The sequence below is a fragment of the Pelobates fuscus genome, chromosome 1 (assembly GCF_036172605.1).
Source record: "Pelobates fuscus isolate aPelFus1 chromosome 1, aPelFus1.pri, whole genome shotgun sequence".
In the NCBI taxonomy this organism is placed as follows: Eukaryota; Metazoa; Chordata; class Amphibia; order Anura; family Pelobatidae; genus Pelobates; species Pelobates fuscus.
This window is the reverse complement of record NC_086317.1, coordinates 63,405,505-63,431,293: the sequence shown is the minus strand read 5'-3', so window position 1 is coordinate 63,431,293 and position 25,789 is coordinate 63,405,505. Positions and strand designations below refer to the sequence as shown.

Genomic DNA, 25,789 nt, shown 5'->3' with positions numbered 1-25,789 from the left:
GTGGCAGCTTTTGGGCGATCATAATCCGCATTGTAGAAGAAACCCCACCCAGAGCAACTGCCAAATTTCATCATGTCCTGCTGCACCTGCAAGGCTAGAATTCTATCTGAAACAAACTCAGCCAAGCGTGAAGGTTATATCCTGACCTAATTGTACATGCAAGCAATAGCATCCACCGCAGATCATAGATAGTGTGTCAGACAGAGCACTAGGTTGTTTAGAATCATTGAATCGTCATTAAATCCTTTAACATTGTACTTGTTCATAATTAGATCATTTACACAAAACTTATAACCTTCGTGGGTTTTTATTATAAATAATACCTTGTTTTAACTGCAATAATGAAATTCAAATAGGGAGTACTAACAAAGGAAAGCAAATTTGTTTTCTCCATATGTGAACACAATTTTCTATTTAGGCATGTGTCATAATGTATACACAAGTGCCATAATAAATGTGCAATATTTGTTTATATGAAGGACTTCATTATTTTGTTAATTTAGAATAAATATAAATAGTGTAAACCTAGAATGAATAATTGTATTTTAATTAAGGACAAAACAGTTATTTTGTTTATAGATTGCTCTTCTTCATATGCATAAGAAGACCTATGGAGGGTCCTACTGTCTTGCTGGGTCTTCCAACCCAATTTGTACTCTCGGGTATCTGTGCAAATAAGATCGCACAGGGCCCTGGGTAGGTTACCGATTTGCCCCCCCCCCCCCTTCATTTTTCACATTCATTTTTCACATCAGGATGGTGAATGGGACCAATCAAATTAAGTTGTTGGTAGGTGGTTTGTTGGTAGGTGGTTTTAAAAACAGCATTGCAAGAAGGGAAGATTTCAAGTAAATATATCTATCTTTTCCTTCTTCTTCCAGAGATTCCACAATTCCACTAGTCGACGCGATAGTTTTTCCAAATGGACCATCAATCATCTAGTGTCACGGTGCACACTTCTTCAAGGAGGTGCAAGGCCATCGGAAGGCATGACTGTAGGAAGATTACACCTCCCTTTTTACGTTATGGCCCTTTCAAACACCAGAAATATTGTTTTCAGGTTCTGTACACCTGACAGAAATATTTTTTATATCTGTGGAACAACCACAAAATATCCATTCCGAAGACCTCTAACACAGCCTGTTGGTAACTTAAAATAGTGCACCCCTTCAGTTCTCCCAAACGGCTTACAATAGTTACACTAGTCATGTTTTGCTAGGCATGCTCTTGTCATTATTAATTTTTAAAACAAGAGGCACAATTATCCACCTATGGATTATCATTGTTTTTTGCCATAAAATTGTCTTCTTACTGCTAATTGTCAGTTATCATATCAAAAGGTTCCAAAGTCTGCTAAGCGAGAATAGCACATATGTGTGGATTCAGTACGTCTTGAAAAAGATATAGTAGTACAGTACATGCCCTTTGTCCTCTGCCCGGGAGTGAAATTCTGATATATCTGATATACATCACATACCTATACAACACACATCACATTTATTCACAATCTTTGTACAGTGAGACAATCAATCATGCACGCTAGGCATGACACCTGATATATCTATTTTAGTTGTTATTTAGACCAAGAGGCCCCTTTGGATGATTACCATTTATAGTACCCAAGTTATCAGCAACCTCCTCATTTGATTATTTATGTGTGTCTCATTTTTATGTTGTTATTTTTTTGGCTGCAAATAATATTGTGTAAAAAGGATTTTACAAAATATTCAAAGTGGACTTAAACAGTAAGTTGTATTAAAAAAAGGCATGAATGTATTTTGATGAAGGGTAAACATATTCAAATAATCTTAACCAGGGCTGGGGACTAAAATATTTTAGGGGTAGGCACAATATATAGTTATTAAAGTGTTTTATTTCCACAATATTTTTGCAAATGTTGAATAAATAAATGGAAAAAAAAATTGCATTTGGCGATATTCCCATAATTCTATTTTATGAGATATCTCTGATCAGGAGTTTATACACAACATATCTGTCTTTGTCTACATTTACACGCTTGCTCTGTATTCCAAATTAACTTGATTGGGTAAGGTTAATAAAGCCAATGCCTTTCTCAAATTATAAACACAATACAATTGTGAATTACAGCACATAATGACATACCTGATGGTGAAAACATTGACAGATTTATTTTTTGTTTGCTATCAAAGTTTACAGGTAATAGGAGTAGGTGATGTGTAGAGTCCCACAAGGGGAAACCAACATCAGGGGAGCACCACTGTATAAAAAATGAGGAAGGGAGGCCCTACCTTTAATTAATCTAAGGATAAAAAGGGATATGCAAACAAAAAGTATAACTTGAAAAAAAGGGAGATCTACTAATCAATTGTCTGGAGTACTAAATAGCATCTAAGTTCCAGTTCCCCTAGTGTCCGACTGACAGGAAGGTAGTGTAAACGAGGTTAGGGAGAGAGAATAGGCACAGGGTCCCCAGAGAACAAGGGACCGGGTAATCAGGTCTAAACGCAGATGAAAAGCCTCACACAAAAAATAAATAAATAAATAAATAAATAAAATAAAATAAAAAATACAAATCTCTCAATTCACCCTAAAAGTTACCTCGACACCGTGGTCTAACCACTAGTGTCTACCTGAACCAACTCTCCCTACTAAAGTTATAAATAAATAAACACCTAAAAATAAATAACCATAGTGGTAACAAAAATAAAAAAGTGCTACCAAGTGCAGAGATTAAAGAAAAAGAACGCTCGACGCGCGTTTCGGCGTGTTCAAAACGCCGTCGTCAGGAGCCTGTGAACATGAGCAGCTTGTTGTTCCATTTAAATACATATTTCTGATGAAATACAATGACTAACTATTATTCAAAAAGAGATAGACACTACAATAGAAGAGGTACAGAAATTTAAAAGTGACCCACAGTTTGAGAATTTGGAAGTGAAACTCAAAAATAACCTGGATAGATTTTCACACCAAATTAAGACCAAAAAACATCAAACATTTCTGAGGGACAATTCAGATTTTGAGTCTGTACGAGTATACCGCTCATTCAAAAAGAGAGTGCGGGTAGACTCGGCCCATTCCACTGAGTATGATTCCACTGACACAGAAGGAGAAACCACACTGAATACATCCACTAACACAACCAACGTGAACACTAACCAAACATCTAAAAGCATTTTGAAAAAGGGGGTTGATTTTTTAAGCCTCAAACAGGCAGACGAATTCCAGGTCCAAAGAGACAATCACAAAGGAACAGGGGCCAACGGAAACACTGCTACTAACCGCTAAAACCCTTCAAGTTGTTAATCTATCCTGAATTACCCTGACAAACAGATACAGACTCTTACAAAAGGTTTATCATTTGTCCCCATACCACAATTTAACAAATGTATTTAGACAAAGGATTTACATCTCTTTGCCCGCAAATTGGCTCTCCATAAGTACCACTCTATAAGAAAGGAACATAGAGCTCATAGCCTGGGTCTTAATGGTAATGATCTAGATTGTCTAGATACATTAGTGGAACTTCTCAATCTTGGTGATGGATTAGAACCAAATACCATGCCAAATACTAATCTTAGACCTAAAAGTAAATTTACCCCACAAATTAAGGAATATAAGAACATTGCGTTTTTTTTAGAGATGGTCTGCAGGGACATTACATCTATGGATGAAAGGGTTCTTGAATATAGATCTAATGGTAACCTCACCAAAAGAGAAAGCTTAGCACTTAATGAGCTAAAATCAAACGCCAACATTGTCATTAAACCATCTGACAAAGGTGGTAATATTGTGGTCATGAATCGTTCAGATTATATCCAAATGGTAAACCTTATTCTTAATGATAAAGACACCTATCGGATCCTACCAGGGGACCCCACGGCTGAATATTTCACTGAAATTAAGACTCTCTTATCTCTGGCCTTGGATAGTAAATTCATAACAAAAGAGGAATTTGACTTTATGCTCATCCGATCACCAGTACTGTCCACCTTCTATAGCCTGCCTAAGGTACATAAGTCCTTGACGAATCCACCTGGCAGGCCTATTGTATCAGGAAGGGATAATCTAAACTTTATCGATCTATCGTAAGAAAATTAACTTTTGGAAAAGATACATCGATGATGTCTTTGTTATTTGGCTGGGATCTTCTGATGAGTTCATGACGTTTGTAACTCTCTTAAACATTAATGAATTCAACTTAAAATTCACAAGCGAAGTGGGGGGCAGGAATCTTAACTTCTTAGACCTTACTGTTTCCATACAAACAAGTGGATACATTTCAACCACCCTGTACCAAAAACAAACAGCCTCTAATGGCCTTCTGAATTGGACTAGCCACCACCCACCAAAATTGAAAGCCGGAATCCCTGTCGGCCAATATCTGCGCTTACGTAGAAATTGCTCTTCCCTGGATGACTTTAAAATCAAGGCCTGGGATCTCCGGAAATCTTTTAGGGAAAAAGGTTACCCTAATCGGGTTCTAAAAAGGGCTTATGCCAGAGCAATTAATGCCGACAGAGATACCCTACTCAGCGATCACATAAGGGACACCGGACCTTCCACGATTCGATGCATAGTATCGTATGATGCAGGCTGGTCTAACATGATGAATACGCTTAAAAGATTTTGGCCAATACTCACTTCGGATCCCCATATTAAGAAGGTTATAACACCATTCCCCTCAGTGACAGCACGCAGGGACAGAAATTTGAAAGGCATGCTAGTCCCTAGCTATTTGGCCCCCTTAAATAAACCCCTCAAACAATATCTACCCAGGGTTACATACAAGTGTGGCCACTGCAGTGCATGTCCCCATATTGCTAAACAGACCAAGTCTTTCACAGACAGTAGTGAAAGTGAGGAATTTTTAGCAAAATCTTTCTTTAACTGCCGTACCGAAGGGCTAGTGTACCTCCTGTTATGTTCATGTGGTTTGAAGTACGTAGGCAAAACGTTTCGCCCCTTCAGGCTTCGTATAAGAGAACATGTTAATTCCGTAAGGAGACCATTAGAGACACCAATTTCATGACATCTAAAAACTCACCATTCTAATTCTGCTACTAAAATTAGATTCATGGGTATTGTATCAGTCCCCCAACCTCCACATAAGGAAATTGGGACCGAAAACTACGGCAGAGAGGATTTACAAACTAAATACCTTATCCCCAGCAGGGTTAAATGAGGGATTCTCTTTTTCAGCTTTTTTGTAATACTCTCTCTATTAAGGGGACTTAAACACTGAGGAACTCTTCTTTTTTAAGCTCCCTTCCAAACTATTTGTAAATTTGTAGATATGTAAATATGACACTTTTTATATAAACGGACAATTTATTTTCACCTTGTTCATTTTGCCATTCGAGTCAAGATACTGTCTGCCTTATTGTATACATCCTGATTGGGGTTTACTTCCCCTGATTGGATGTTTATTTCTATATGTTTATAGGCATTATTCAATCCATAATACAGGTCCCTTTACTGTACATTTAATGTACCCTGACCTGACTGGCATATGTGAGATCTTGTGTGGCAATTTTTTGACTGTACAATCAATGGGACAGTCTATGCAATAGATGCCCATACCGGATGGGACTCAGTGCAGATCTCACAATGTTGTGAGCACTGCCAAGATGCTATTCCCCGCACACTTCCAGTCAGTTCCACTCCATAATACGGTGGATGTTCCAGTCATACTATGAGGTGCGCTTTGGGAACACTTTAAGCCCACCTCACATATTCAGCCATCACGTCCAAATTACGCCCCGCCTGACTCCACTCTATAGGTCAGGACAGGGGTTAAAAAAATAACAACACGTACTTATGTGGCACCTTTCCCCTAGTGGGACACAGGATGTTCTAGTAGTATATGTTGCCCCATTGATGGAGCTTGTTTTGCTGACCTCGGACGGATGGGGTGTTGGGTTGGCCCTGCCAGGATTTGAACCTGCAGCCTTGCCCTTTTTTTAGCAGGCTTTGTGGTCAGGGATTTTGCCAGCTAAGCTATGTCATTGGCAGGGTGTGTCTTCACTATGTTTTTGAGATGTAGAATATGTGACGACATGCCACACCTCTGGTGGACTGCAGAATAGAGCTTAGATACTCCGCCCCTCAGGAACTCCCACATTAAACAGCTGATGGCCATGTTTCATCTGCAATAGGTATTTAAATGGAACAACAAGCTGCATGTTCACAGGCTCCTGACGATGGCGTTTTGAACACGCCGATACGCGCGTCGAGCGTTCTCTTTTTCTTTAATCTCTGCACTTGGTAGCACTTTTTTATTTTTGTTACCACTATGGTTATTGATTTTTAGGTGTTTATTTATTTATTTATAACTTTAGTAGGGAGAGTTGGTTCAGGTAGACACTAGTGGTTAGACCACGTTGTCGAGATAACTTTTAGGGTGAATTGAGAGATTTTTTTATTTTTTTTTTGTGTGAGGCTTTTCATCTGCGTTTAGACCTGATTACCCGGTCCCTTGTTCTCAGGGGACCCTGTGCCTCTTCTCTCTCCCTAACCTCGTTTACACTACCTTCCTGTCAGTCGGACACTAGGGGAACTGGAACTTAGATGCGATTTAGTACGCCAGACAATTGATCCCCTGGGCACCGTTTAGTAGATCTCCCTTTTATTCAAGTTATACTTTTTGTTTGCATATCCCTTTTTATCCTTAGATTGATTAAAGGTAGGGCCTCGCTTCCTCATTTTTTATACAGTGGTGCTCTCCTGATGTTGGTTTCACCTTGTGGGACTCTACACATCACCTACTCCTATTACCTACATATTTTGGAGGGTTACCCCCCTCATTGGAGCTCCCTATTGGGTTGTTACAGTGGTTCAGCTCATGAGCCCTTGACTTGTATCCGGACTCCTGACCTGCACTCTGTTTACTTTATTTCTCCATTTTGTAATGAAGTTTACAAACTACAAGTTACAAATAAAAAAATACAAGTAAAAGAAATACTTACAATTCTTCTTGTCGATAGTGTGAAGGTGAAACGCTGTAAGTAGCCCCAAATGTTATGCCAACAAATACTGCTGGTAAACCTAATAATGGCAAATATGATGTAAAATTAATGCATATCTTCTAAGTAAAAAACTTCAACTAAAATGCACACTAAAAGTAAAGGTGTATATAGCTTTAACAAAAAAAATATAAGAAAATTATGCCAGAAACTTGAATATTTATACCATGAAATGGTCAATTCTCCCCAGAGTTTATCCATTCCAAGCATTTAATGAAGGAACGTATGAAAGAAACCTTTTAGGCTGCAAACTACCCTTTTAACGCAGCAGAGGATGTTGCATTGTTAAATGCTTGTGTTGCACTGGTAAATCCCATCATGTAATTTTTTGCTGTTTGCAAGATTGCCTTGATTTACATTATACTTTTCCTTGGAAAGGAGCAGTGGTGGCATTCTTTATGGATTTTGAGATTCATAGGGAGAGCAAAAAACAAGGCGCAAGAGAATACTGAGAACAGGCAAGCAACAGCTCAAATAGCTTGCCCTTTGGTGGGTTCCCGCTCAGATTTCAAGCTGGGTTTAACTCGTCTTACAAAAAGAACCAGGCCATTTGCATATCGAACTGATACCACCCAAAACGGTGGAACAGAACCAAAACGCAGACCGGCTCTCTCTGCACGAGAGATACAGCAACCCCAGACAATCGTTTCAACCTTGTTAGGCATCGTCAGTGTGGTATAGCCAATATCCCTCTAGGCACCGAAGAGCAAGCTATTTGAGCTGTTGTCCATTCTCAGTATTCTCTTGTACCCTGTTTTGCTCTCCCTGAGTTTAAAGGGTAATCTAGACGTGGATCCCTTGCTCAAGGTGCCTAGAGGAATATTGGATGTACATCAATGAAGAGGCCTAAGAACAGGGCCGGTGCAATGATTTTTGAGTACACAGGCGAAGATGATTTTGTTATTTCCCCTCCCCCCATCCCATAGTGTTCTTTCTTCCCCCGTCCCCTGTCCCATAGTGTTCTTTCTCCCCCCTACCTGTTCCATAGTGTTCTTTCTCCCCCCACCTATCCATAGCCTAGAGGAATATTGGATGTACATCAATGAAGAGGCCTAAGAACAGGGCCGGTGCAATGATTTTTGAGTACACAGGCGAAGATGATTTTGTTATTTCCCCTCCCCCCATCCCATAGTGTTCTTTCTTCCCCCGTCCCCTGTCCCATAGTGTTCTTTCTCCCCCTACCTGTTCCATAGTGTTCTTTCTCCCCCCACCTATCCATAGTGTTCTTACTCCTCCTTCCCTGTCCCATAGTGTTCTTAACCCTCCTTCGTGTCCCATAGTTTTCTTACCCCTCATCCCCTGTCCCATGGGGTTCTTACCACTCCTCCCCTGTCCCATAGTGTTCTCTCCCCCCTCCCCTGTCCCATAGTGTTCTCTCCCCTTCTCCTCGTCCATTAGTGTTCTTTCCCCTCCCCCACCCATAGTGTTTTTTCCCGCCCCTGTCCCATAGTGTGCTTTCTCCCCCCTCTCCTGTCTCATAGTGTTCTTTCCTCCCTGTCCCATAGTGTTCTTACCCCTCCTTCCCTGTCCCATAGTATTCTTACCCCTCCTAGCCTGTCCCATAGTGTTCTTACTCCTCCTCCCCTGTCCCATTTAAATCTTTCCCTGTCCCCATCCCATATTGTTCTTTGCCCCCCCCATCCCATAGTGTTCTCCCCCCCATCTCATAGTGTTCTTTTCCCCCCGTCCCATAGTGTTCCTTCCCCCTGTCCTTTAGTGCCCCTCTCTCTCCCCTCCTCCTTGGTCCCCGCTGTGCGTCCACCTCCTGCCGGTCACTCTAATCTAGCGCCCCCTGGTCACTTGTGCCACCTTATGGGCGCGCTGGCCCTGCCTAAAAAAGCTGAAACGATCGTTTGGGGTTGCTGTATCTATCGTGCAGAGAGATCTGAGCGGGGACCCACCGAAGGGCAAGCTATTTGAGCTGTTGTCCGTTCTCAGTATTCTCTTGCACCCTGTTTTTTTGCTCTTTTGAGATTCATAAAAAATATTTTTAACTGAAGGCAACATATTGACTAGCTAAGTGTGGATGTCGAATTGCAAATTATAGACCAAAACGGAATTGGTAAAATTCCTCAGCTCGTCTATTTTTTACAGCTTTATTTTTTTGGACTAAAACGTGTCATTCCCTGGTCAGTTCTCAATAAATTCTTGTTTTTGAAAAAGAAAATGCACATTATATATTTATAAAGTTATAAATGCCTTACCCCATGCAGTGATTATGGAATACATCGTTAAGTGAGATGGAAGCATATGTTTGATTTGAACTAGCTGCCTATACATGAGGGCAGCTGAGACTGCAGTCCAAAGAAAGGTTGTAAGAAGAAAGTAATGAAGTAGAACCGCTACCGCTGTGCATGATCGATTCTCGGGGGGCTCTATCAAGTCGGTCTTGGGGATTTCATCAGGATGTTTCTCGATGTCTGTTGAATTTGGTTGATTGTTTTCCACTCCAGTTATAAAGATAATATTGAAGATCAACATAGATATGAACAGGCATAAAAGTATCCACTTAGTCTGCTGTTTCTCCCTGCCAATAGTTATAAATTTACATTTTAGCTTTGTGGCAATAGGTTAAAGGAAAATACCAAGCACCATAATCACTACAGCAAGCTGTAGTGGTTGTGGTGCCTACAATGCTCTGGCTCCAAAAGCCGAGTCAAATCATGCAAATAAAGAAAGAATCCGCACACAAAGTACAGAAATAACACAATCTTTAATTTCTAATTAGAGATATATCTGTTCTTTTCATATATGCTTTAAGACATTAGAAAAAAAAGTAAAGGATACTACAATAAGAATAAAGGCTACATGATACCAATGTAGGTGAATCAAAAAAATAATGCAAGACAAGAGCGTAAAGAGCTGACGAAAAGCTCAAAACATTATCATGCAGTCAACAGTATAAAGAATAACTTGGCAAGTATCATGGGTTTATTAGGGTGTAGACAGACAGAGGTATTCTAGAACAAGGACAGAACAAAGTTGGTTTGTTTTAATGGTGTTAAAACGCCAAATTCTTGGAAATAACAGGCGTATAGGAGTGAGGTTTCCTGGCGCTATGCGCATGGACACCTTCAGTCATATTGCTTAATTCATGTAGTTGTAGTATGGTTTAGTAAAGATAATTTTTTAAGGAGACAAACCATTTCAGAACAATTTAACTTCTTACCTGGGGTTCCCTGTTCCCTGTCTCCACTACAGCTCAGTGAGAATTGGAAAATACTGTTGAGAGTGTCGCCTGATCACTCTAAGCCAATGAAATAAGCCCTGTACTGCCAAGCTTAGCTTTGTGAAGAGAGCTTCCGTCTCTCACTGAAATGTAGTAGACAAGGAAATATGAGCCCAGCAGGAAACAAATGAAACTGCTCTCAAAGTTTGACTCCTTACATTGGGAGGGGTGATGCTAGGGTATTCTAGGCACCGTAACTACTACATCACACTGCAGTGGTGATGGTGCTTGAAATGCTCCTTTAATTACAATTATCTACTAAAGCTTACATGGACTGAATTAGTATTATTAGATGTGAATTGTGTTGAAAGCTGATTTATGGAGATAAAATTTCTGGTGACAATTCCAATTTAATCTGACGGACAAGAATAATTTCCAGACCATTTTATGCTCAAATATTATCAGTAACTCTTCATAGATGAGAAAAATTGTGCAATTACATTAATGATTCAGGGCAAAAGCACAGCATTGAAATAATTATAACTTGCTCACAAATGACAAACATTTTCCTGCAATTAGAAAAGAAATGTCCATGGGCCAATAAGTGCTGCCATGGAAATGGTTTAAGAAATGAAAGGAAAAAGAAAAAGGTTTAAAGGAACACTACAGCGTAAGAAACACATATGTTTTCCTAACTCTACAGGGCCTTAGTCACTTAGGCCTTAGGCCTTAGGCCAGCGCTACCATGGTTAAAAAGGTGATTTAATTACCTTTCAGACCTCATCTGCACAGATCCGAGGAAGCCAGCTGTGTCAATAACTAGCTAATTCTTAGTGAACAATATATAAAAAGACTAAGTAAAGCATGGAGGTGTAACTATCTGAATATGACTTTCTATAGCACCACTCAGTTTTTACCATGAGCAGCCCTTTATTGCCAATTCTCAGGTTTTGCTGTAGATTGCAAGCAGCTAAACTACAAATCCCAGAAACTGTCCATAATACATGTTACTCTTGTTGTGACTATGGCAGAATGGGAAGGAGAGACAAAAATGGCGGGTTTATGCCCCGCCCCCTCCATTAAAGTATAAGAAATTGATTTCAATCTAACCTGCAGATCACGTCCAGTCACTGGATTTCTATTTTTTAAATGACACTAAGTGCCAGAACTACTGCAGTTTAATATAGAGGTTCTGGAGCAAATGGACTGTCTTTGCAGTTACTGCAGTGTATACACTGCCCTTTCTGAGAAATGGCAGCCACTTCCTGGAGTATGGCCCTGCAATCTTCACAGGACCGACAATCTTCACAGGACCGACATTTGGCATCTTCACACTCTGCATGGAGACTTTAAACATTCTGCATAGAAATGCATTGAGTTAATTCATCCCTATGAGGAGATACGGATTGGAGCAGAGTGACAGATGCCACACATGCGCACTTGCCTCAAAGCAATGCCGTATGGTTAAGCATTGGATTAGCTGAGAACTGTAACAATTTGCGTAATCTTAATGTTAGAGAGTATTCCTTCAAAGGTGGTGTTTGTATTGAAATAAAAAAAATATAACAATTTAGAAAGCTAAATTGAGAATTACATTTATAGCAAGACTCCTCTTACCTTTGCAATATTTGAAAAACAATGGTGATGGCTAATCCAGCAATAGAAAGGGCACATCCAACGGTTGACACAATTCCTAGAGCTTTATAGTGAGAGTGTTTTTTAAAGCTCTGAAAGCAAGGGGTAATTTGTTAGTATTACTTTATGTTAAATTACTAATATGTTCTGCTTGATTTTATTTTATTCAGTGACATATGAACTCACAATACAATGTTAAATATAAGTGAATGTAATCTCAAAAACACAATTCGTTTAAATAATCTAGTAAAATCCTACAAAAATAGTAAAAAAAAAAAAATGGTAACATATAGTATTTGTAAGATAATGTATAGAGTAATGGCAGCTCATAGGAGGGAAAAGGAAAAGAACAAATATAGTGTAGCATGGACTTATTTTATGACTACATTAATCTATCCTATTTTGTTAGTTTGGATTTCCTTGCTGTATGTTCAATATTCGGACTATCTCCGATGTCTATTTACATATTTACCTTTTTTCATATGGTATTTTACAGCATTTTTTTAGACCAGCGCTCTTTACTTTGTTTTCATTGTATACTTTTATATAAAAATACAACTTTGCATTTATAGCCGTAATTGGAGTTCTCATTTCTGACTTCACCACTTTTACAGGGAGAATATAGGGGAAAGGGTAAACACAATAGTAAATATTGCTGTTTTTATTGATTTACTGGTCTGCCCTAAAACATTGCTTATCCTAATGTTCTCTACACACATTATTTCAAAAACATAGAAGCTAGATGTCTCGAACACACAGTCACGCTAATCACCACTCTAATGTGAGGCATGAGGTAATAAAAAATGCAGTTTCAAATAATTACTAGTTAAAGGGACACTCCACGGCCCAAATACAAACTAAATAAAAATAACTATTTAGTAAATATACCCCAAATTAAAACTTGCACGCATTTAATTATACATTTTTTCATATCTAAAACAGCTTACAAAAACTGTAAAGATCTCCTGTCTGCTGACTTTACAATCCCTTCTAACCCCGTCCACACTTTATGTGGCTGTTCAATTACAGACTTCCCAATGCAGTTCACTGAAGTCTTTGCAAAGCAGGTGCTCTGGGCAATTGATGCCTCTTGAGTTCAGTGCAAATAAGCAAGCCAAACCAGGAAGTAACAGGACATGTTGTCTCACTTGAAAAGCCAAGGGGGAATTGAACCAGGATAATATATAAAAGTGTTAGTTTCTATGGAAATCTGCGCTATTTCCAAAATGGAAAAAAAAAGGACACACTCTTCACACATAAAGCATTCAGCAAGCTAAAGTGCTTGAGGGGCCTGGAGTATCTCTTTAATTTTTTAATGGCAGCTACAACTTACCATAAGAACAGCAAAGTTGGTAGTGTGATTGCAGCTGCATTGTAGGAAGCCCTTATCATTCTCCACATTTGAACAACCTTTTGTGTTCCAGTCGCTCAGTTTATAATCCCAAAAAACACATGTATAGGATTGCAGTATGTACAGTGGGTCATGCTAAAATATAAATAAAACACAGAATTATTCAACTGTTTCATTTACTGAAATAATAATACAAGTGGGGGAAATTGGAGGATATTAAAAGTAAGATCATTTACATATAACTAATTACAGTGCAAGGAAGCAAGAAGACTAAAAGTTATATTATCTACACTTGATATCATGGCCGGTGCTTGCTAATTTTAGGGAATTCAGAATTATGAGATTGTTAATGTTAGCAAAATAGATATCCGTGACTTAATGGAACACTCCAAGCTCCATATCCACTACAGTCTGCTGTAGCGGTTATGATGACAGGAGTTCCCTGATGTTGTCCCAAATCAATTAAGTTTGGATTGACAACTTACTTGAATTCGGCCAGGTACCTTCAACAGCATCCATTAATCTGGTCTTCTTCAGTAGAAGAACCAGAAGTGCTTTGTTGTTGAGGAAAGCAGCACCATGCAGGGTCATACTTATTGGCTCAGAGTATCAGCTCTAAGACAGTGAGTGTCCTGTACCAGCCGTGCTTCACCCTACAAAGATAATGTACATACTGGAGGAGACAGGATGCAGGGATAAAGCCACGAGCATCGGGCAAGAACCAGGTAAGTAGTCAGACCTTACTAACAAGGTTTGACATCTTAGCATGAGATAGAAACAAGGCACCATGACCACAAACAGTGGGCTGCAGTGGTTATTGTGCTTCAAGTGTTCCCTTAATATATATTAGAATAATCCATTGCAAGTAATTCAATTAAGGCATTAATTGCCATGTCTGCATGTTAATTCTTCATTTGCATATGGTAGATTCTCTTGGGCATATGTAACGTTTGGCTTTAAACAAATGAAAGATTTTATACTCTATAGGTCATTACATTATCTTTTTATCTTTTACACGAATTATATATTTTATTAACAAGCTAATTAATGTCTCTGCTCTGGCAAAGTCAGTGGGAGCCAGAAGCACAATGTCACTTTTAAACTTGCTGAGTACAACCTACTCGCCTATTAGCACAAGGTGGAACCAATGTCAAAGGAAAATCAAAAAATTCTTATTTGCTGCAGATAGTCTCAACTACTCAAAAACACCATGTTCAGACATCTCCCCTCCAACCAATAAAGAGAGGACCAGTGAGAATTAAAGGACCACTAAAGTTACCCAGGCCCCTCTATCTTGAGATCAATGGTCCCGACATTTTATCCCTGCAATGTAAAATATTGCAGTTTTGTATAACTGCAATGCTTACAATCAGGGCCGGCGCGTCCATAAGGCGGCACAGGCGGCCGCCTTAGGGCGCACGGGCTCTGGGGGCGCAAGATTTCAGTGACCGGCAGGAGGGAAGCTCTCCCTCCTGCCGGGCCACCATCTCGGCCCCTGGTGCGGCGTGCGTGCAGCTGTGCTGTAATCAGACGCGGCGAGGGAGCTCTAACCTCTCTGCTCTGCTCCCTCGCGCGCTGCCTGTCTGCTGATACCGCGGGAGCCGGAATATGACGTCATATTGCGGCTCCCGCGGTATCAGCAGACAGCGCGCGAGGGAGCAGAGCAGAGAGGTTAGCGCTCCGACACCGCGTCTGATTACAGCACAGCCGCACGCCGCCCAGCAGCCCCACTGGACCCCAGGGAAGGATTCATCATCCACACCAGCTCTCCAGGTAGGGAGGCTGGGTGGAAAATATGTATTTGTAAAATAATTAGTGAGTGTATGTGTGTGAGTGTATGTGTCTGTGTGTGAGTGTATGTGTCTGTGTGTGGGTGTGTGTGTGTGTATGTGTGTATGTGTCTGTGTGTGTGTGTGTATGTGTCTGTGTGTGAGTGTATGTGTCTGTGTGTGAGTGTATGTGTCTGTGTGTGTGTGTGAGTGACGGCGTGTGCGTCTGTGAGTGACGGCGTGTGCGTCTGCGAGTGACGGCGTGTGCGTCTGCGAGTGACGGCGTGTGCGTCTGCGAGTGACGGCGTGTGCGTCTGCGAGTGACGGCGTGTGCGTCTGCGAGTGACGGCGTGTGCGTCTGCGAGTGACGGCGTGTGCGTCTGCGAGTGACAGCGTGTGCGTCTGCGAGTGACAGAGTGTGCGTCTGCGAGTGACAGTGTGCGTCTGCGAGTGACAGTGTGCGTCTGCGAGTGACAGTGTGCGTCTGCGAGTGACAGCGTGCGTCTGCGAGTGACAGCGTGTGTGTGTGAGTGAGTGCGTCTGTGTGTGTGCATGTGAGTGTATGAGTGTGTCTGTCAGTGTATGATGAGTGTGTTTGTCAGTGTATGAGTGTGTGTCTGTCAAATCAGTGAGAGTATGTTTGTCATTGAGTTTGTGTGTGACTATCAGTGTGTCTGTCAATGAGTCTGTGTCTGTCAGTGACGTCTGTGTGTTTGTCATTGAGTGTGTGACTGTCAGTGTGTACAGAGTGTAGCGGAGCGGAGCGCGGTACAGGAGCTTCTGTTTCCTGTACCTGGCCAGACTGACAGGAGGTGCTCACAGAGAGAGCACTCCCTGTCAGTTCGGCCGGGTACAGAAAACTGAAGCTCCTGTACCGCGCTCCGCTCCGCTACACTCTGTACACACTGACACACCAGGAAGGGGAGTGTGACCACTAAAGGGGTGTGGGGTGCACCAAGGGACAGGGAGGGAATGGGAGAGAAACACAAAGAAACAGGGAAAAGAGGGGGGAGGGGAGAAAAACACTAAGGGACAGGGAAGGGACCATTAATGGTCGGGGAGGGGAGAGGGGCTGGTTAAGAGGCACATAGGTGAAGATGTTTTTTTTTAGGGGGGGGGGGGCGGAAAAATGCATCTTCGCCTATGTACCTAAAAATCCAAGCACCGGCCCTGCTTACAATACAGTTCTAGACACACCTCTAGTGACGGTCTTCCTGACAGCCACTAGAGGCACTTCCGCTACACTAACCGAGTACAAAGTGGTCACGTGCCGTTGCAGCTCATAGGAAAACATTGAATTCATGAGGAGCATTGGATTGGATATTTGCCGGAGGAAGCCATGCATTCTCAATGACGTTGCATAGAGGTAAGGGTGTAAAGACATAGAGGAGAGCAGTGTCAAAGAAGTCTCAGCCCTGGAATAAGGTTTCGTAAAAAACCTTTTTAATATTATTATAGCAATTGGGGGTTTCCCTAAATCTAACTAATGACACTATAGCGTTAGGAATATAGGTTTGTATTTCTAACAGTATAATGTTCCTTTAAAGAAGACTTGCATAAATGGCCCTCAAGAAAAAAACTGGGTGAATGGAGTCCCCAATATTCTTAATAGTCATGGAATGTGATGACTAAGCTCCCTCTTCTTCTACCGCATGTGCATTAAAGTGGAGTGTAATATTAGTGAGAAACTGGTGAATCACTTTGATAAAATAACTCTGCAGGGACTTGCTTAATTGTTTTAGTGGACTTGAGTGCTCCTTGAAATTGCACCAAACTAGGACCTACGGTTGCCCACTTCCTAGTCCTTTAAAAAAATAAAAATACTGGTGCGGCCAGGTCTCCTCAATCGTATGGTATGTCATAATATTTATTTCAAAAAAAGTGTCACACTTATTGCTACAAAATTGATGTTTGTCTTTTATACTACTTTTTCTGAAACCAACAAATATAGGACTCCCTACAAAATATTCATGAATATATTTTTTAATAATTAGAAATATTTGTAATTTTTGTTGTTAACTTCGGGAGCTAAATGTTTTCTTTATCAAACTCACCAAGACTTACCTGTGGGTTAAATATAAATTGGATATTTCCCAGTGTCCCACTGGAAAGACTGGCAGAAATGATTCTCTTTCTAAAACTGATTTTAGGTGTATGTTTTTTGGAACGAAAGAAATTACCATTCTGATATAGAACAAAGCCAACAGTTCCTCTGTTATAAGAATCTATAGAGGAAAAAAATAAAAAATCAGCACCAAAAATAATTTGTCACATTTCTATTTTTTTTTTTTTTTTTTTTTAAAGCTCTGCAGTATATTCATTCCAGATATAAAGATATATTCTTTGTGCTACATTAATTAGCAAACAGGTTTCAGGAAATCTGCTTATGTCAACTGTCTGAACATGAGTACTGCCATTTTGAATTAAACTTCCAGCTCTTCAGCAAAGTATTCTTACTTTTTTAATGATTCGTCCATGTCTACGTTTCCTGAATGAGGTGTTACATTGGGTTGATAAGATCATACTAACTTCAGTTTGAACTCATCTCACAATCTTAGTTGTTATTTCTTGTTCTCAATGATCTTATTTGGCCATTATTTTCCCAAATGAGAATCATGGGAAATTTATTTGCGCAAAAATATATTTAGTTAAACAGCAACAAAAATCACCATATGAAAACATTACTTTATTATTTGGTAGATTCAAAAATACTAATATTTGAAACAATTTAATTTCTACTATTTTACATTCTTGAAAAGTAGTAGGAAAAATTATCTTTAACTCCTCACTCCCCCAGAAAAGGATTAAGCTCTAGGCGGGCATCCCCCTTCATTCGTCATAAGGGGTTGTTAAATAGGGCCTCTGGTTCTCTGGTTCTGGAGCCTCTGTCTAACCCTTGGGTCCTTAGGTGGCCGCCTAGGGTTCTACCCTATCCTACTCTTTCTTCTGTCCAGCTCTTTTTTGCTTTCTTGGCTCTCTGCTCTCTGCCCTTCCCATAGTCCTGTTTTTTTCTTCTACCCTGCTCTGCTTTGCCTTTTGCCCTGCTCTGCTTACTGCCCTTCCCTCTGCTATTTCTTCTGCCCTGTTCTGCTCTCTGCCTGCCCAGGCAGTGGTAGGTAAAGTGTCTTCTCCAGCAATCCTGCTTCTCAAACAGAAATACCCCAGAAATACACTTTGTCAAGAAAAATACCCTAGAGCCTTACAGACTTGCATATATCCCCACATTTACCGACACTCATTAAAATGTAAAATATGTACACCCCTGAATTTACAGAAACACACACACATTAGCCTTCAACACACACACTCTAGCACTCACACAAGCATCGACGCTACAAATATATGTAGAGACACCCCTGCATTTGCAGACGCACACCAATTGCCCCTCAACACTCATACTACATTAACAAACTACTCACATTCACACAGCTAATCACATACGCAGTCTAAATGAAGAGTCTGTGCGCATTGAGGAAACTGGCCTTGGGCAAGTAGAGAGGTTAAATCCGTCCCTGAAAATCTATGGGAATTGTTGTTAGATAAATCATTTGGAAACAGTATTAAATAATTTGGAAAGCATATTAAATCAAGACCAATGTGAGAAATGTATTTCTTCGAATAAAATATTATCAATATAATACGAGTATGCAAAATTGATGTCTACCTACACACAGGTCCTACACACAGGTCCACTTTTGGAGAAAAACATAATTAGTATTTATAGCCCCTCAAAGATATGCAGATTGAATCCTTCAGGTAATGAAATTAGATAATCTGTAAGGCAAGCATGTCAAACTCGCGGCCCCTGGGCCAAAATTCCCCACCCGGAGAGGAGAGGTCACTGGCGTCAGCGAGGGAGCTCAGTCTTCCTGCTCCTCACTGCTCCCTTGTGCACGCCCTCTGTAGTGATGTCGGGTGCCGGAATATGACGTCATTCCAACGCCCGGCATCCCTAAAATGCACGCACGAGGGAGCAGGAAGACTGAGCTCCCGGGAGAAGATCAGGGAGAGGCCCCACACCAGCGCCCAAAGGTAGGGAGCAATAAAGAAAATGATGGGAGTGTATGCAAGATTTGAATGTTTAAATGTGTGTTTGTGTGTGTGTGTGTGTGTGTGTGTCTGTCAGAGAGTGTGTCAGTGTGTGTGTGTGTCTGTCAGTGTGTGTCTGTCTGTCAGTCAGTGTGTGTGTGTCTGTCAGTGTGTGTGTGTGTGTCTGTCAGTATTACGATGGCCGCAGCTGAACAGTGGAGGACCTGGAGGTGCACGGAGGCACACAACGCCACGTTACATTCTGACGTGATGTTAACGTGCTCCACCTTCACAGGTTTTCAAGGAGTAGCAGGAGGATCCGTTTGGCACATAATGCGGACGGCGCCATTGGGGGTGTACCAGAGGCTGGAATCCGGAGTCGCATACTGGCAGCGGCAATGTGAGTGGAGTCTGCTTGTTGGCTAAAATTGTTTCTGGGTTTTTTTTTAAACAAGGGCTGAGCTTTAGTAGAGGGGGGTGCTGGGATTTAGTATAGAGGGCGGGACTGGAATTTAGTATAGAGGGGGGGGACTGGAATTTAGTATAGGGGGGGACTGGAATTTAGTATAGATGGGGGGGACTGGAATTTAGTATAGAGGGGGGGACTGTGAATTAGTATTGAGGGGGGGACTGGGATTTAGTACAGAGGGGGGGTCTGGGATTTAGTACAGAGGAAGGGACTGGAGATTAGTAGAGGGGAATGCTGTACTTTACTGTACTTTTCAAAACAAACCTATGTTTCTATGAAAATTTAAGGTTTTGGGTTTTTTTTTTGGCCCACAGAAACTTGTTTATGTGGCCCGTGCTAGCCTTTGAGTTTTACATGCTTGCTGTAAGGTGACAACCAATGCTGTAGTAAAGGGCAATTTTAATTAACATTAATTTAGCATTTCTTTAAAAGTTACACATGTTGTCAGAAGAAGTGGCACTGTGACTCTTTGCATTTTTGCATGCAGTCTGTGTACGTACATAGAGAGTATTCCTGCTCAGACAGAGATTACATGCTAGGAATTTTTTTATAGTAATGTTTTCTAATTTAAGACTATGCCCTCTTAGTAGTTTTTATTCTTTTTAATAAATGTTCATTGAACCAGTTATTAGTTCAAGTCACGCCCGAGTGTTCTATTCACCCTATGGTTGCCAACAACTTCCTGGGTAAGTTTGTAAGTTCCTTTGTACAACTAACCCTATCAAGGTTATTCATCAAACTCTGAATGAGTAACCAAATATTGGTAAATATTGCTGATCTCATAATAATCTCCACTTAGTGTAATCACAGCTTGTCTATTTTAGTTTACATGCTGCCGATGTCAACACAGACATTTAGATAAATGCATGTATCGCTTTATGTACTCACCGCTTTGACTACTGACAAAAATTTGAACTTCTGCCATTTTGTCAACCAGCAATTCAGATGCGTTTTCTTTGACTATTATTCTGTTTGATGCCAAATTATCATCTTCACCAAGACCTAAACATAAAAAAACAATGTGTTTTTGTAAAGCACAGTATTTTGTATGAAATACAGAAAATGTATGCATATATTATAAGTATATTGTCTCTACTCATCAAAAATAATCAGTCGGCTGTTCTTATTACTAACACTACAAATCAGGACTGGATTTCTGAAGACACATTAAATTAAACACATGCATCTTGGGGCTGATGTGTGAGGTAAGTGGCTATGACGAGTACATTTTGGGACGTATTTTCTTTTTGACCATGCGTCTCAGTTCCACTCATGCTGTCCTCTATTCCAATTATACAAAATAATATTTTTGTTTATTAATGAGGCATTTTTTCCTAAGGATGGTCAGCGTATCTTAACTACCCTAAAAAGTTATGTGAGAAAAATGTGTGTCCACATTACCAGAGGACTCGTAACTTAATCCACCTGAAAACAATAACGTTACAATAAGTCCATCTGTCTTCTTTACCCTGTGTGTGGGAGCAAGCAGATGTTAATATACTGGATAGCAGATACAGTTGTAACGGGTCTGCTGATAACTCAACCACATCTTGTCCCTTGAAGGAAATCAGTTATAGTACAGAGAGACCCATTTCCCACCCAGTAACCAGATGACACACAGTCCTGGGGTACAACAGCAACTTTGTTGGCCACACTTTGCTTTATACAAGCATGCAATGGTTGGATCACATATAACGACAATGTCTCCTCCCAGGGTCCCTACCCTCTCAGGTGTCGCATAACGGAACCAAAACCCCATTCCTTTTGTCCCCTGTTCCTGCCACTCAGTGTCCCGGGGTCTCCTGACCGAAACGGAACTCCAGTCCCTTTGTCCACTGTTCCCGTGACCCATCCTAAAGGTTTCCCACCTCCGGTGACCAGGGGGTTTTCATCCCATGAGCCTCCTTACCTGGGAGTCCCAGTGCGGGAAAGCTTCCCGCCTCTGTGACTCCCAGCCACAGAAAGCCCACCGAACCACCATTGTCCCCAAAAGAGTGTCCCCACCAATCTCAGGGACCCCCAGAACGGTAACTGCATCCGCTCGTGGGGTCCCTGGGTAAAACCAGGCAAGGGAAGTGCCTCCTTTCGGGACACGAATGCTCTCCCTGGCCGCCGTTCATCTATACGAACGGCGGACACCCAGAGAAACACTCATTAATTACTTCCCTTGCGGTTTCACACTTATGTTGCAAGTTGTCAGTGTTCTAATTGATTGGTGTGAACACTCCAAGGTGCACTGGGGAGGCAATCCACGAATGCTCCCCCAGATGGTGTTCGTCTAACAAACGGGCCACCACCCAGGGTTGGCACGCGCCGAGGCTTCCCATGCGGTTTGGGGTTTTGACACCTTGTTACGAGGTGTGAACGTTTTAAGACAACATTCTAAATGAGGTTTCGTGGTGGTCCCCAATCGGGAGGCGAATGGAACCCGTTCACATTGAGCTCTCCCGAACGAAGAGTAGGTAAAACACATGAATACAACACAATACAGGGGAAAAAAGACAGGGAATATCTATAGCAAATATAGCAAATAATGAACAGGCAGTGGTCCCGCCACACCAGTTTTCTACAACCTCTCTTCCTATCTCCTGGTGTCATGAGTCCTTAGTAATATATATTGATGGATGAAGGTGCCTCAAAGCTTTAAGATATACCTATATATCAAACTATCAGAAGGAAAGCTCAGGGACTGTTCAGTTTAATAGTCCTAAGTGTTTTTTTCTCCTACCTATGTATACATTCTTTATTTATCCCATGCACATGGCCTTCATACTGTATGGCGTCTTCCCAAAATGACCTGGTTGTAGGTGACAGTTTCCTCCCTTAATAGTCATGGGACCAAGAGTCCCAAGTCTTTGTCACCTCAAATAAAAATAATTGGCAATTATAATTTTTTTCAGTTGGCTCATATTATGCTCAGATTAACGTTTTGTTATTCTGTTAAATTGTTTAATTTATTGCAGTTACAGAAATAAACAAAATATCCATTGAAGAGGAGAAGTCCTTTCCCAGGCAAGAGGGCCAAAATGGTTTTGGAATCCATTCAGCTTCAAATTAATTTGTAAGAAACAACTAATAATTCCTTATACATGATAACATGGAGTTTGCACAGGCAGAGCTGGGAAAGCACGATAAAGCTGAATGTGGCATTGGCAGAATTATCCTTTCAAAATATGGACAAGAAAAGACTCCAAATTATGTAGAGAAAATAATTAGTGTGGATCAACTGTGACAGACCCTAAATAGGTTATGTCTCAACGGTCCAAACTAACAGAGCATCGATGAGAGATTTCAGGGATCTCTCTAAGGGCTTAACCCACTAGTGCCAACGTTACAAAAGACTCCAATCTACCCTAAGGAAAATACGGATTGGGTACCATACCTCTTAATGATGTAAATAGTACCCCACCACTGCTTCCTGTAGGCAATGGGCTGCTCTGAACTGCAACATTTGGTTGTACCACTGCTATGTTTCTTGTACTGTTGCTCTGAGCAAAACTTTCCATTGCCATGGTTAAGCTGTAAAAATAAAAGAGAAAATACATTGCTTAAAGAGCATGTCCAGTTTGGTATTAACAGACAAACAAACAAATACATAAATAAATACCTTTCTGCATTTTGTGTTACATCAGAATTGTCATATTCTTCAGTGTTTGCGTTCAAAATTTGGCTTACAGTGGTAACCGCAGATACTACAACCTGTGAAATAGACATGTGAAATGTATTGATCTTTACTGAAAGATTCCAAGGCGATACTTATGTCTTTACAGCATGCAGTTCCATTGAGAATTATTTGTGATATGCAATGTTTGTGAATGTCTTTGTTTTATACTTTTCTGAATCTGTTTTTCCTAGCATTAGGAGCAGATTAAGCCACCACGTCAAGCATTTTTTGTTACTGAAAAATATTAGTGTCATTTTTAGCTTTGCACTAATTATACTCGAGTTAATAAGGGTTTGTTTTAGCTTTTTAAAACTTTTTTTTATATATATATAAATATATATACATTTTTCTTATCTATTATTTTTATATGTTGAACTTGTTTGTGTTTTAAAATGATGTCATTACAGATGTGGCTGCTCTCGGATAGTTATGGAAGACTGTTACTCTTCAAAACAAATTTATCGTTAAATGTATAAAGTAGAATGCTTTGTCAAATTTGTTCTTTTTGTGCTCTTATTATTGATTCTCTTTTTTCTTTGTCATATTAAGATTAATGTGAAAGTTATTATTCATCATCACCCTTTATTATACATATACACTGTTATGTAAAAAGTAATAGAAAAACAAATGTAAAGTGTATTTATATATAATGCTACCCTCACAGGCATCAGCTGAAAGGCTGCAAATCTTCAAACCTATTTCCCACTCCCATCCCCTGGGCAGAGGGATGGATGAAAAAATAAAACTGTACGAGGAACCTAATTAAATGCCCCCCAGGGCCCTCACCCATACGATGTTAAACATAGTAACATGGAATGACAATACTAACCTAGTTCCTATCCTCTGGGCTATAGAATGGATTACAAAGACGTAGAAGGGAGATCCCTAAGCCTTCTACGCTTACTGAAATGACAATTTTTGTTTGTCCTAGAGTGGCCCTACAAGGACATCATACTGACTTGAGGCTTTGCACTTTCCTTTCTTAAACGTATTAAAATCTATCAAAATCAGTCACAAACATTTGGCTTGATAAGTCTAATACAAAATGTATTGCAAGCCTCCCTGAGATTTTACGAGCTGAGATTGTGTGTCATGTTTGTATTGAAATGGGTAGGGGCTCAACTCAGTGTGTGCATCAAACACTCTCATAATATGCATAAAAAAATACCAAAATGTAAATCTATGAAACAGTATATATTATCATATTAGCATATTAGTGAAACAACAAGCTACCATTGATTCCATCTAAAATCAATCAAGCTGTCTATCGTCCTACAGTATTATATATGTAAGATGTACATTTTTAAATCGTAACCAGTATTTTACATAAAAATACGTAACAGTGGACTGCATCGTTATATTAAATATCTTCATCGAATGGCTCTAGTGGCAAGTGCAAAAAAATAACTAGAGATAACAAAATGTCTTAACGTACATCTGGGGCCACAGAAGGTGTCTCGGTATTATTCAGTATTCGATTAACAATTATCATGGCATTGGAAATGTCTGTTGCATTTAGATTTGCAGGTTGAGATGTGAGAATCTGAGTACTTGCAGCAATCTTCGATGCATCTTCAGTGACATCGGTCTAATTAAAAGATAAAAAAAAAACATGCTATTCTTTCACCTAACAAAAAAACAAATACTCTGATACTATTATTAGTTAAAGGCAGGATCAGCTTAAATTCCACACAAAAAGGCTCCCATTGAGTGGTCAGTCATGTAGAAAACCTACGGGCAGGCCAGTTAATAGGTAGATAGTACATGCTCTGTATGTAGTACATAGTCACGGCCTGAAGACAACACACAGGGGGTATCCACAACACTGCCTATAAATAGGGGTTATAGGTATCCGTTGCTGGCTAAAGGATACCTGTATTAGAAGCTTTAAAAAAAAAAAAAAAAGATACATGTACTCAAAAAATCCAGATTCTATTTTATTTAAAGGATTATTTAATATATAATGTATACTTTGTCTTCTTCAAATACCCCATAATGTGAATCACATATACCTTTATAAATCTCATACTGCACATTGTATAATTTCTTCATGTGACTGTGCAATAAAACAAGTGTAAACATTAGACATCTCTTTACAGGAAATGTGTAGGAAGATTATATAGAAAGCATGGAGGGAGGTGTGGTTGGGGCTGCATAAACAAAGAGATTTACATTCTAAATTGTAGGGAAATTAGATTTTGACTGCAGGGGCATGATCTGTACACCAAATCCTCTCTGTAGCTAAAGTTGTTTTGATGTTTATAGTGTCCCTTTAATTATTGACTTTGAAATGCATGTTGCATGTTAAGTCCCCTGGAAAAGTAGATTATAAAAATCACTATTTATGTATCTCCAAGATTCCCCAAATTTTCCTGAGTGGGTTTCAAATGAGTTCAATGGGGGCTCTGAATGGTAGTCCAATTCAGGGATAATCCAACTAAGTGTTGAAAGCATTTAGTATTGAGTTTTTACCGGATCGAGGCTTGAATAAGATGCATGTGATATAACCATAATAAGTACAATAATATTAACATTCTTACAATGTCCCTTTCTGTGCATTCCTCAGATCAAGAACACCCTGTATCATGGATATTTATAAGAAACATGTCTCTACAATACAGGAGAGTACATTGGAATTGTTCCATATATTGACAGGCAGACAAACAGATGTTTACCATATTTGCTAAGCTCTGGAG

At 40.1% G+C, this 25,789-nt stretch overlaps 1 protein-coding gene across 1 annotated transcript in view; it reads right to left on the bottom strand.

The window, feature by feature from the left end:
- Nucleotides 1-21,410, bottom strand: part of ADGRG7 (adhesion G protein-coupled receptor G7) — a 34,753-nt gene extending 13,343 nt beyond the window's left edge. Inside the window, exons 1-9 of the mRNA XM_063441293.1 lie at nucleotides 21,339-21,410; nucleotides 20,898-20,985; nucleotides 20,318-20,431; nucleotides 16,996-17,156; nucleotides 13,145-13,297; nucleotides 11,794-11,903; nucleotides 10,740-10,745; nucleotides 9,212-9,534; nucleotides 6,951-7,029 (exon numbers count right to left, since the gene is read on the bottom strand). Of these exons, the coding sequence (XP_063297363.1) occupies nucleotides 6,951-7,029; nucleotides 9,212-9,534; nucleotides 10,740-10,745; nucleotides 11,794-11,903; nucleotides 13,145-13,297; nucleotides 16,996-17,156; nucleotides 20,318-20,431; nucleotides 20,898-20,985; nucleotides 21,339-21,410 (1,106 nt within the window). The remainder of the gene's footprint in view (nucleotides 1-6,950; nucleotides 7,030-9,211; nucleotides 9,535-10,739; nucleotides 10,746-11,793; nucleotides 11,904-13,144; nucleotides 13,298-16,995; nucleotides 17,157-20,317; nucleotides 20,432-20,897; nucleotides 20,986-21,338) is intronic.
- Between the last annotated feature and the right edge of the window lie 4,379 nt (nucleotides 21,411-25,789).